Source organism: Grampus griseus, assembly GCF_964374135.1.
Source record: "Grampus griseus genome assembly, chromosome: 1".
Lineage (NCBI taxonomy): Eukaryota > Metazoa > Chordata > Mammalia > Artiodactyla > Delphinidae > Grampus > Grampus griseus.
In genome coordinates this window covers 163,685,265-163,697,922 of record NC_139017.1, presented here as the reverse complement: position 1 = coordinate 163,697,922, position 12,658 = coordinate 163,685,265, and the positions used below count along the sequence as shown (strand labels likewise).

Below are 12,658 nucleotides of genomic sequence, written 5' to 3'. Positions count from 1 at the left end.
TAATACTTTACTAAGCGCAAGAAAGGATCTAAATTGTCAATAAAATTGAACCAAAACCTTAATTTTGTGAACTGTGTGTCTGCACCCAAGAAAATAATGATACCATTATCTTTCATGAAACCAAACATAATTATTTAAAATTATTATAATATAAAATTATCCCTTATGTTTTTAGTCTTTTATTTTTAATATCAAATCTGTCTCTGACCTGTTTCATTGTACACGAGACTTTGCTGTAATGAGTGTCGCACACACAAAAAAATGGGCAACAGTGAAAAGAAGTTGTTTTCAAACAGCCCTTGTTTTTCTTGGATGATTTCGCTTAATATCCAACAGCCAAATGTGGAAACTGTAAAAGGAAAGCAAACATTTTTTATTACAGATGAAGCCTTATTATATGCTTAATATTGTACACATATTGATTCTGGCTTGATCTTTTGAAACTTATGTTGCCCAAAATGTTGTTTCATCACAAAGGTCTTAGAAGTTCTTTCATAAAATCTGAATTGGAAGATCTCTTAGATAGGTAGATCTCATTTCATATAGCTCTTTACATGGATCATTAGTGGTCACCTGGCTTTTGTTTGAACACCTTCAGTGACAGGAGACTCACTACCACATGAAGTAGTTTATTCCGTTTTGCAGACAGTTCAAATTGTTAGCAATTTATACTGCATCACCCACTGGGACTAGTTAAATTCTTTGGAGAAGCATAGAAAAAAATCTTTTCCCTCTTCTACATGACAGTCTCTCAAGTGTTTGAAGATTGTTCTTAGGTCTCCCTTGGGTCTTCTCTTCTGCAAGCTAAATAAATCAATCCTCAGTTCTTTGGTTGTGCCATATGGTACCCTGCCATACAACATCACTGCATGTTGAGTAGCCTTCTACTCAGAAGGCTACTCAGAACAGAATTCTAGAACCAGAAATCAGAGCAGCTAAAGTTTATGCGGTGTTTTCTATGGATCAGTGTGCTAACATTTCACACATGTTACCTCCCTTAAATCCTTCCAACAACCTAGTGAGAGATCTCCGTTTCAGAGATCACAGAGCTAGAGGTGGTGGAACCCAGATCTGTCTGACTCCAGAACGTCGAATTTGATCTCATTTCACACATGAAGGAACTGAGCCTCCCCTCCACCCCACAGAAGTAAAGTGACTTGCCCAAGGGCACCAGCCTGTGGTGGGTGAGCTAGGACTGAATTCAGATCTGCCGCCCAGAGAAGGCTGTTTCCACTGGGCCTCTCCCAAAGGGGAGGAATCAGCAGGCTCCTGATCTGTCTTCCTACTTTGCTTTAAAAACCGGCTCTCCTCATTTTGGCAGAACGAGCATTTTTTGGACCCTTACTGTGTGTCTAGAACATCTATTTTAAATCAGAAGCAGGGGTGACACCAGTGTGACAAGGCTATACTGTTTTGCATAAAACAGCAAGAGGAACTCACATTTTGTCGTGTTTTTGTGCCAAAACAGTGGTGGTGTTTAAATTTTTTGGCAATACAATCCTGTAAAAAATAAACTACAAATACGTGTTCAGAAAGCAGCGGATGACCTGGGGTGTACCGCAGTCATTTCAGAATCCATCCTACGTGCTTAACCCTGTCATACTGCTCACCCCTGGAACATTCATTTCATGGTACCATTTCCCCACATAAACCTTGGGAGCTTCCCATCGCCTGAAGGATGATTCAAGTGACTCTGCCCACCATTCATCCTCCTCTTCACCAACTCGCCCCTGAGCCAGTTGCTTCATGCTTCTCCTGTGCTTGCTCTCAATCCTCCCCTTTCTTGGAATGTCTTCCAGTTTCTGTCACTTAGCCACGTCCAGCGAATCCTGACCTCCCCAAGCTTGTGACCTCTGCCTCCGCTGGTTCAACTAGCAGCTACTGCCAGGGTTATTTATTTAGTACCTAATAGATAGAGCTGTGCACAGGTAAAGATCCAGTTCTTCTAAGTGCTTAGACCCCTATTTTCTCTGTTGGCATCCACACAATAATCAGAACAGGGGCTTGTCCATGGGAGACTCGCAAAACAAAGTTCCTTTCTTCATTTTAATAAATGGATGTCAGTGGGTCCTTGTGCCTTGGAAAGCATGAAATAAAATCCATGGTTTATGAAATTGAAATTAAAAGTTGAAAGAATTTATCCTCTTAGTGAAGGCAGAAGATATATGAAAAATTATAAATCGGATTTTTGTAAATCAGTATCTGGGTGAGGATCACTGTAATTTCCAAGAAGACAAAGGGTTAGTACATGCAGCTCCTTAAGACCTAGAACTAAATTTTATTTAGATGTGTCTCCCCAGCTCTTCATACAATATTGATCACATATTAGCTAATATATTTATGGAATTAATAATGAGTGAATGAACAAGTACATCTTAATAAAATCATCCAAGGATGGCATGGGTGTTCTTGTGGGGTGGTGAGTGCCCATCCCAGGAAGTGCTGAGCATGGTCTGGGCAACCAGTGAAGGAATGTCCCTTCCAACCCCCAGTAGTCTGCTTCTATGACACACAATAAAGGGCATTCCATAATGTGTAACATGTCTTTTTGGATGGTTTACCAAAAAAAAAAAAAAATCACCTCTGGATTTATCAGCTTTGGAAGTTTGTATTCTTGCTTTTTAAATGCAAGCTATAAGTGTTACACTGCTGAATCAATAGTTCTACTCAGCTGTAAAAAAAATGTACATCAGAAGATGAGGGGAGACATAACCATTCTCCAGTAGCTGCCCACAACACATACATGCTGTGTCTTTGGAGCCAAACAGACACCGATTCAAATTCCTCCTGTTCCATTTACTAGGTCTGTCATTTTGGACAAGTTACACCTCATCTGCAGACGGGGAGACTTATTCTTACGCAGGGTTTTTCCGAGGATAAAATCAGATAATGTTGAAAAGCATCCAGCACAGAATCGGAAACAATAGGCTTGCAATAAATGATAGCTGTTAGGCTTACACATTCCTTGGTGGTTGTCTAAACCCCTAGTAATAAACTTTCACATTCACATGGCAGTTTGCATATTACATAATGTGGTCACATATGTTATGACCCCACCTGGTCTTCAAAACAACCCAGTGAGGTAGAACGAAGGTTACTGTTCTTATTTTACCAGTGAGAGAGGTCAAGGGTCTTGCCTACATCAGACCTTGCAGAATGGTGACTAGAATCCAGGTCTTCTTGTTCCAGGGACACAATCTCCATTTCACCTGCTGCTGCAAGGGGCTAGTGTTGGGGGTGGGGGTTCCTCAGGTTTCCTTCATTTGTTCAGCAAGTATTTATTGCAACTCAAATAATTCAGCTGGATATTTGTCCTATTTGTGGTATCTCTCATTAATGAGCAGAGTGCTTGGTATATAATAGTTGCTCAATAAGCACTTGTGGAATGAATGGATGGATGAAGCCAATTTTCTGAATCCTTTCACTAGATCACCCTGTTTCTGCTAAAGGGGCAAGAATACTTGCAGGGGACTGGGAGAGACTAGCTGTTGGGAGAAGCCATATAGAGAGAAGCTGGTGCAAGATGAGGCAGATTACACACAACAATGTTGATGACTTCCAGAATAATTACACTGAGCAAAAGAAGCCAGACGAAGAAGAGTACATGCCGTGTGCTTCCATTTATATAAAATTATAGAAAATGTAAGCTAATCTATAGGACAGAAAGCAGTTCAGTGGTGGCCTGGGGATGGAACAGGGTGGAGTCAGGAGGGAGCAGTTTCAAAGAGTCAGGAGGAAATGTTTGGTGGTGGTGGATATGTTCTTACCTTTATTGTGGTCATGGTTTCATAGGCGTATAAACATGTTTAATGTATCAAAATGTATGCTTCAAATATGTGCAGTTCATTGTCAAGTATACCTCTAGAAAGTTGTTTCAAGAGGAAGAGGAGGAAAGAGAGCGCGGAGATGAAGGAAAGGGAGACGAGGTGGGTTTTCTCCGTAGGTTCTCTCTGTTTCGCCCCTACAGACACAAATGCCAAGGCCTATAGTAAGGCTGGTTCTCTGTCCCTTTAGTGGTCAGTATCTTGGCCTGCTGGGTGGAGAAAGGGTTGGCCTGGGACTCAGAAGGACTGCTTCCACTCACAAAGGCATGATGCTGGGCATTAGCCTGCCCTCTGTCGGCCCCCACTTCCCATTTATAACTTGGCAATATGGGTCCCTGCTTGCCCAGCCGACCTCAGCATCAATTGGAAGATTACCTAAGGTGACACACATCAGAATGCTTTGTGAACTGTGAGTGTAGGTTAAGGGGAGGAGGGCAGTGGGGTTTCAGGGAATGAGCCCTGACCTCCTCTCTAGCCCAGTCATGACAACAAACACTACAATGTCACACAGACCCTCAGCAGCAGCTGAGTTGTTTGAACTTTACGTCCCCTGACTAAATAACCCCAGACACCTATGCTGCAAGTTTTCTCGTGTCCACTAGCTCTAATATCTTCAGCTGTGCCACTCAGTCCCTGTGAGAACTTGGATACTCGTGGCTCCACTTGGAGGTCTATCAAGTGAGGGGATTGGACTCTCTGGCCCCTATGGTCCTTCTGGCTCTTGCACTGCAGGATTCCATCACCTTAACGTCAAACTGTTCGCCCGCCCACTTTGGTGACTCCAGGTGGGGAGGAGACATGTGGCCAGTGACAGTTCTTGCATCCCTGACCCTCAGTGATTTTGAGGAATCAGGGAAATGGGAACATTTACTACATCCTCACCCCCCCACCAACACACACGCACGCGCACGCATGCACACACGCTCACACACGCACGCATGCACACATGCTCACGCACGCATGCTCACACGCTCACACACACATCTTGGATTTGTTTGTTTGTTACTTTACTCTCATAAACACCAAGTTAACATATATACCCAGTATATTTTTAAGTTCATTCACTCAAAACCTTAGACATTAATAGGTTAAAACGCTTACCTTCCAGAAAGTTTGGTCATTAAAATAGTTAACCACGTGAGGTGACTTCCATATTTTGAGGTTTAAGAGCATACCTGTTTAAATTCATAATTAAATGTTACACACTTAGATGATTGCATTTGTTATCTCAAAATTAATCAAAATATTATAAGTCAACTATGGTATCTCAGCAGAAATCCTTTTTTCTTCCACAACCAGGAGATAGACAAATTGAAGCACTGTCCTTCCTGGACCAGCTTAATTAATTCTATAGACATCTTTCAAAAGGAACTGGCAAGAACAATTACATCCAAAGGATTTAGGTTACGCAGGGAGGTATATGATCGTCATGGATTAACACACTTCCCAAGATGGAATAGAAGGACCCTGTTAGACGGTGCCCCTCTTAAGAGCTGGTCTATTTAAAATGCAAAAGCTACCATGGAGAGCGACTCAAATAGCCGCCCCTGCAGGTCCATCCTCACTGGTTCCAATAAAGTCCCAGTGACCTCAGCTCAAGATTCCACTTGTTGGGAAAGTAGTTTATAACAACTTGCGTCTGTGCCTGTTCTTTTCACCCATCCGTCCTCCGCGCAGAGAGCTCGGGCCCTACGCCTTCCCCAGTCGCTCAAAGTCTGCCAAATTTCCAGTACATAAAGTAGTGTTTACCTTTCATGTGAAGCAGGGAAATGCCATTGATAGGTTTATCTGTGTATTTTTAATGATGATCAGTCCCAATGTATTAAATAGTAAGATTAACAAGAGTAGGTGTGTGCTTATTCATATTTTCATCTTATAGTGTGTGCCTTTAACTGATATTGGCATGAAGAGTGCAATCAGCACACCTCATTTAGCTAGAATTACTCAGAAATGATCCCTGTCGCCTACATATATTTTCCAGATAGCTGAGGCTTACTCATCTGATGCAAATCCTCTAAAATTATTATATTTTCTTGTCTTACGAGACAACACAGAACACATTTAGACTTAAAAAAAAAATCAGAACTGTTCCTAGGAACATCCTTTTATGAAATGTGCTGTGTAACGTGGAGAAGGGCTACAGCTGCTGAAGGTTACTGGCCTGTTCTCCAGCAGCCCAAGCTTCTCATGTTCTTGTGACTGGTTTTAGGAAATTCTCTTCTCCTGCTAGGCTCTCTGCTTTCACTTCTAACTTCTACGAGGGTGCCTTGCCTCTAGAAACCTATCCACGTCTAATCTGCTATTTCTAATCTGCCTGACCTGGGAAACCCCATAACTATGCTTGATAAGATGGTTTCTTAAATAAGTGCATATATTATAGACGGGCTCCACGGAACAGGGTCTCTTCACATGTTAAATGCTTGGCTTAAGGGGGTCAATTTGTTGCCATCTTGGCCTCTCGGAGGCCTCTTTCCACCTCCATTGTCCAAGTCCTTTTTTATCCCTGGCTCCCTCATGTGGAAAGCAACATGTGAAGAGGAAAGCTGGTTGGTCTTAACTCTTAAAGGAATGATAGGAGTGTCTTTCCTCTATTCTCTTTCCTGGCTTCAGTGAAGCACAGGAAGCCTCCGCACGCCGGGGAGAGTGGTAAATGGTGTGAGAGGCCAGGGGTAGGGCTGCCAGATAAAATACAAGATGCTCAGTTCCTTTTGAATTCCAAATTGGGTGCCTTGTGTTTTCACTTGCTAAATCTGGCAACCCTATTCAGGGCTGGACTGCCACCACGAATAGAATGTAAAGTGATGGCTGGAGACATTTTTCTTATCTGTATTTAATTAATCACCTCAGACTCTGTCGAAAGCCGAGGCCAATTGTTACGTTAAAGCAATTCTAGCCAATCTCACTCTCTAAAACTCCAAACAGTACTTTCATACATGTTTCAGAGCTGAAAGGACGCCATATGATTAGTTACTATAATATTTCATTTTACAGAGAAGCCAGCCAATGCCCAAAGTGACACGCCCAAGATCACACAACTCCTTAGTGTCTACTTATGCTATTTTGTCTCTTATTTGGCATTCACTCCATGCTTAGAGGTACAATATATGAAAATCTAACCAATAAATGCTGTTTGCTTGTAGAATAACAGTGAGCAGTTCTGTACAGAATGCATGTTTTCACCTAGCATGTAAGACTGGCAAATTGGTATCTCCCCAAGATTCTTTGCAGGTCTGTCATATTGCAGAAGCAAAAGAACATCAGTCCTCTGTTTACAGATCTCTAATGCCTTCCCATGTCTCAGAATGATCTGGCTCCTTGCTACCACTCTATCCTCAACCCCTGCCACTCTCCCTGTCACTCCACCCACATCAGCTACACTGACATCCTTGCTGTTCCCCAAACATGCAATGCACACTCCTGCCTCAGTGCCTTTGCACTTGCTGTCCCTTTTCATGGAATGTTCTTCTCCCAAATAAACACATGGTATCTCCCTCATTTTTTGCATTCAAGTCCTTGCTTAAAAGTCAGCTTCTTAGATAGGCCTTCCTTACCACCCTTCTAAAAGAGCAGCCCACCTTCACAATAACTCTACGTTCCCCCTACCCTGATTTATTTCCCTTCATAGTGCTTATTACTATCTGACATAGCACATATATATTTATTTTATTTTATTTTATTTTTTTCTGTTTATGGGAAAAGCCCCCTCCCCATCTAGAAGGTCAACTCGATGAGGCCAGGGAATTTGTTTCCCTGCTGTATCCTGAGTAGCTAAGAATAGTGCCTGGCTCATAGCAGATATTGAACAAATATTTGCTGAACAAATAGTATTTAGGTGTTCTCAGGGAGTAAAAGGTAAGCTCTGTAGCATAAGGGTCTCCTTGGTCTTCTGTGCAAAATTTGATGAAATCACCAGTCCTGGGCTCAAGAGGCTGCAGTGTCCAGGTGACTTCTGAGGACCTTTCCAATTATGAAAGTTTGTAATTCTGTGTTCCTTTATTTTTTAATCAAGGTCTGGGCTCTTTGCCTCCTTTGGCTGGAGCTGAGGGGGTGGGTTCAGGAGGAAGGGCATGGGCACATACACGTCCAGGGATGGGGCAGGTGCAGTCTAGGCCCAGGCCCTGTGCCCTGGACAATGGTGGAAGAAGGGTGGTCTCACACTGACCTGTCAGAAGACCAGATCCCACACCCATAATGATGGTGAAGCTGAATGCCCCGGAGTCAGTGAGTATCTGGTAGCCAAGCCTAGAAATGACAAAGCAGAGGTGGTCACATTTGGGCATCAGGCCGCAGAGGTCATTGGGGACAGAAAAGATTGCATCAGTAGTGATGCTGTCAGGAAGGGCCACCAGGAGAACAAATGTCCCCTCCCTAGGCAGTACATTCCCGTCATTCTCCCACAAAGCTATGCAGACATGTAGAAGGGGAAGAAGGGATTTCAAGATCCTCTTTGGCTTACTTTAGTTCTCAGACCCCATGAACGATGAACTAGAGTAGAAGTCGGAAAACCCAAGTTCAGGTCCCAGTTCTGTTACTAGCTGCACGACCCTAGGCACTTAATCTCTCACAGTCCTGAGTTTCCTCATTAGGCAATTAATGATGAAGGTTTTATTTCTATCAGGGCGAGATGGGGTACAGCTTGGCCATCAGACCCATCTCCCCTGCCTACCCCCTTGGACATATGTGCCTGTCCTCTCTCCTTCAAAGCAACCCCAGGGCTTCACTTTAAACTATTAAGCGGCCCTTGGAGGACACCTGTGTGACCTTGCAGTAGGCAAAAAGTTCTTAAACATGACACACAGGAGCTAAACATAGAGGGAACAATGATAAATTGGACTATGATAAAATTAAAACTATTGTTCATCAAAAGATACCATTAAGAAAGTAAAAAATCAAGGGACTTCCCTGGTGGCACAGTGGATAAGAGTACACCTGCCAATGCAGGGGACACAGGTTTGAGCCCTGGTCCGAGAAGATCCCACATGCCGTGGAGCAACTAAGCCCGTGAGCCACAAATACTGAGCCTGCGCTCTACAGCCCGTGAGCCACAACTACTGAGCCCACGTGCCACAACTACTGAACCCCATGTGCCTAGAGGCCATGCTCTGCAACAAGAGAAGCCACCGAAATGAGAAGCCTGCACACCGCAACGAGGAGTGGCCCCAGCTCGCCACAACTAGAGAAAGCCCACGCGCAGTAACGAAGACCCAACGCAGCCAAAAATAAATAAATTAAATAAATAAATTTATTTTTTAAAAATCCCACAATTTGTGAAAAATGCTCCATCCAGCCTCCAAGCACAGCATCTGACTGATTTACATTTGCTCACCCAAATAGGAAATCGACAAATATTGTTTGTGGAATGAATGTAAAGTCAACTGACTCATCCAATGACACAGAGCTAATAAAACAGCTGATCCACACTTCCCAGAAAGCGCTCTAACTGCCAGCTCAGTCCTTTCCCCATCTTTCCACTACATCCAGATGCCCCTCCTACGGAGGCAGCAGCATCAGTAACCATCATAAAGAAAGGGGCCATGTGTTGGGTGTTTACTCCATGCCAAGCACTGTCCCGAGCCCTTTAATTATTATATGTTGCTGAATCGTCACAGCAGCCCTGGGACATGGATCTTATTATCCTATTTTACAGATAGAAAACTGAGACTTAAAGAGAGTTTGAATACCATGCCTAAGGTCACACAACTGGTAAATGTGACCTTGGTCTGTGTGTCCCTGAAGCCTGTGCCCTTTGCTTCCAGCAGACCAGAGGCCACCCCGAGAGGGGTCATCGCTGTCACTGTGCCCTTCCCTTTGCCAGGTTCCCGCAGAGGAGAGAGGACTACTTTTGGTCCTCAGCTGTCTCATCCTGATGAGAATTGGCTTGCGGACGGGTGCTGGAGCCAGCTCACACAGACACACAGGCCAATGGTTCTCAGCTCTTCTCAACTCCACGTTCAGGGGTGTTACCTTGATGGCTTGAAATTGGCCACAGGGAGAAATCAGCAAATGCTCTAAGTCAGGGCTTTGTTTCCCTGGAGAGCCAGTTGTTCGTCCTTTAGCAGCACACTGCTGGTTGACAGCTTTGCTTTTTTTTTTTTTTTTTTTTTGCTATAGGCCAATAGTTCTCAAACTTGAGCTTGTATGAGAATCACACAGGGGACTCGTTAAAACAGACTGCTGGGCCTGCCCCCAGATTTCTAATTGTGTGGGTCTGGGGTGGGGTATGATTTGCATTTCAAACAAGTTCCCAGGTGATGCTAATGCTGTTGAGAGCCACTGTTCTAGGAGAGCCACAGAATCACAGAATTTGGGGGATAGAAGGGTAGGTGGTGCAGAAGTTCCGGGTCGGCAGCCCACGAGCAGAATTTGGCCCACACAATGTTTCTAGTGATTTTGAATCTTTTGCCAATGCTTGGGAAGTACATGCAAAACTCTGGATTTCTGACTTTTGAAAAGTCATTAGATCTGGCAACACTTATCCTGGGACCCTGCACGGTATTAGCTGCCCGGCACTGAAGAGCAAATGCCCATAGTTTCCTCCCCTCACCGGTCTCAGTTTTAACCTTACCTGCCTGGTCCCTACAGGTATCTGAGTGTAGGACCCTGCTAGATCAACCCCTCATTTTACAGAGGGGAACTCAGGAGCCCAGAGAGAGGAAAAAGCTTTGCTGAGAGTCGCACAGCTATTGAAGAAGTGGCAGGCACATCATTGGAGTCCATTACAGAGATGCACTGCCTCCCACAGACCATCCCCTCCCCACCCCCAAATGGGATCCTCTTCACCCCCAAGCAGCTCATGGAGGTATATCTCACCTGCTCACAGAAGATTCCTATAATTTGGGGCTATGGTCGTCTCTCTTGTTAGAACTGAGGGATGCAGACCTCCATGATTTCTTTGAGATACCTCCACAACGATGAGCTCTCATCACCCACCGCAGGTGCTCATAACCTTTACAGCCAGGTTTCAGCCACATGACCTTGGACAACTAACTCCCCCGAAATATCATTTCTTAGGGAAAGCTAATAATACCTCACCAGGTGGTTGTGAGGATTGAATGAGATGATGACGTAATGATTTTAGCATAATGCCTAGCATTTAGAAAGCAGTCAAACAGTACTGTCATCAGTAATATTATTATTGTTATCACTAACTCAGTTCATCTGGAAAAATCTATCCCTGTGCCCAAGTTACTCTTCCATTATATGTGAGTCACATTCAGAAGATAAACAACTGCCCCCCACCGCAAAAAAAAAAAAAAAAGGAAAGAAACAAGAAGATAACTTCCAGAAGGTGATGGCCAGGGTTCTGATCATTGCTGTCCATTGTCTGGGGGGCACAGGACCTGACTCTGGTCCGGAGACCCACGGTCCCACCTCACTGCGTGACCTTAGCCAAGCTCCTTCCCTCTCTGGGTCTCAGGGATGGGCTGTACTCAGCATTTTCCTACATTAACATATCAAATCCTCTTAACCACACAGTACCTGGCCTCAAGTAGCACCCAACACCCCTAGGAGGGGAGGAGTTATCATTATCTTCATTTACCATCGGGTGACAGAGGCTCAGAGAGGTTAGGTAGCATGGCCCAGCTAGTAAGAGGCCAAGACCCCACGGCACACTTCACCACAACCTAAACCACCAGGGACTGAAACACAGGCTCAGTTGGCTTGAGCATGATCGCCTGCTCTGCCTGCATTTGGGGAGGACTCGGGACTGTCTGCCTTTGCCCTGCACCTAAGCTGCCTGCTTTAGAAAGAAGGGGCCTGGACAGGTGATAAGTCCATACACAGTAGGGGCTGGGCAGAATTTCAGAATAAGTTGGCCAACGAATATTCACTGAGGCCTCTGACTGCCCGGCCCTGGGCACCACCCCCCCTTCCCCGGCCAGGGGCTCTGGGCACACTCCTTCCTGAGCTGGATGGGGTGATAAGGGGCTGAGGCAATTCCACCTACGTGGAACCCTTGGTCCACTTGACCTGAAGCGCCGTCAGCACAATGTTGGTGATCCCTCCGAGTAGACCCGGCAAGCCGAAGGTATACTGCACGCCGTAGGTGTCATGGAGGTCCAGCGTTCGTTGAAGACACACCTGGGAACAAACACCATTACCAGCAGATCTGCATGTGGGACTGATACTCCTTACCGACCCTTTCACAGACCCTTGGCATCCAGGGTATCCAGGGGGATGGGCATTAGGACTCAACTAAATAAGTGCTTCTCAGATTTGAATGTGCACTCACAGCACCTGGGGAGCTCATTAAAATGCAGAGTTGGATTTAGTGGGTCTGGGGCCTGAGATTCTGCATTTCTAGCAAAGTCCCAGGTGACACCAATGCTGGTCCGTTGTCCACACTACTCACATTTGGGGCTGATAATTCTGTGTTATACCAGGGGCCCTTCTGTGCACTGTAGGAGGTTTAGCAGCGCCCCTGGCCTGTACCCTCTAGATGCCAGGAGCACCCCTCTCCCAGGTGTGTCAACCAAAACTGTCTCCAGATATTGTCAAATGTCCCCAGGGACTGATTGAGACCCACTGGTCTAGACCAAACCTAACAGCCATCCAAGAGACTACATGGCTGATGAAAAGGAAAGAATCTGACCACACCTCTAGACGCCCAGTCAGTACTCCTTCCATTTCGTCACTTGGCCTCCCAGATGGCTGGGAGCCAACAGATGTGGATACCAATGCAAATTTCATCAGGCTAGTTCCCTCCTTAGAATCCTCATTGTCTTGAGAATAAAAATTCAGACTCTTGAACTCGCCCAGAAGGTATTCCTGAGCACCTGCCATCTCCCAAGGCTCTGGTGAGAGGCACACTCCCTGATGAACTTTACGCTTCA

At 45.0% G+C, this 12,658-nt stretch overlaps 1 protein-coding gene across 1 annotated transcript in view; it reads right to left on the bottom strand.

Moving 5' to 3' along the window:
• Window positions 1–322: 322 nt before the first annotated feature.
• LOC309824593 (RH-like protein) overlaps window positions 323–12,658 on the bottom strand; it is a gene marked incomplete at both ends in the record, with an annotated part of 33,156 nt that continues 20,820 nt past the window's right edge. Inside the window, 4 exons of the mRNA XM_082657567.1 lie at window positions 323–349; window positions 4,926–4,999; window positions 7,987–8,066; window positions 11,773–11,906. Coding sequence (XP_082513693.1) covers window positions 323–349; window positions 4,926–4,999; window positions 7,987–8,066; window positions 11,773–11,906 — 315 coding nt within the window. The remainder of the gene's footprint in view (window positions 350–4,925; window positions 5,000–7,986; window positions 8,067–11,772; window positions 11,907–12,658) is intronic.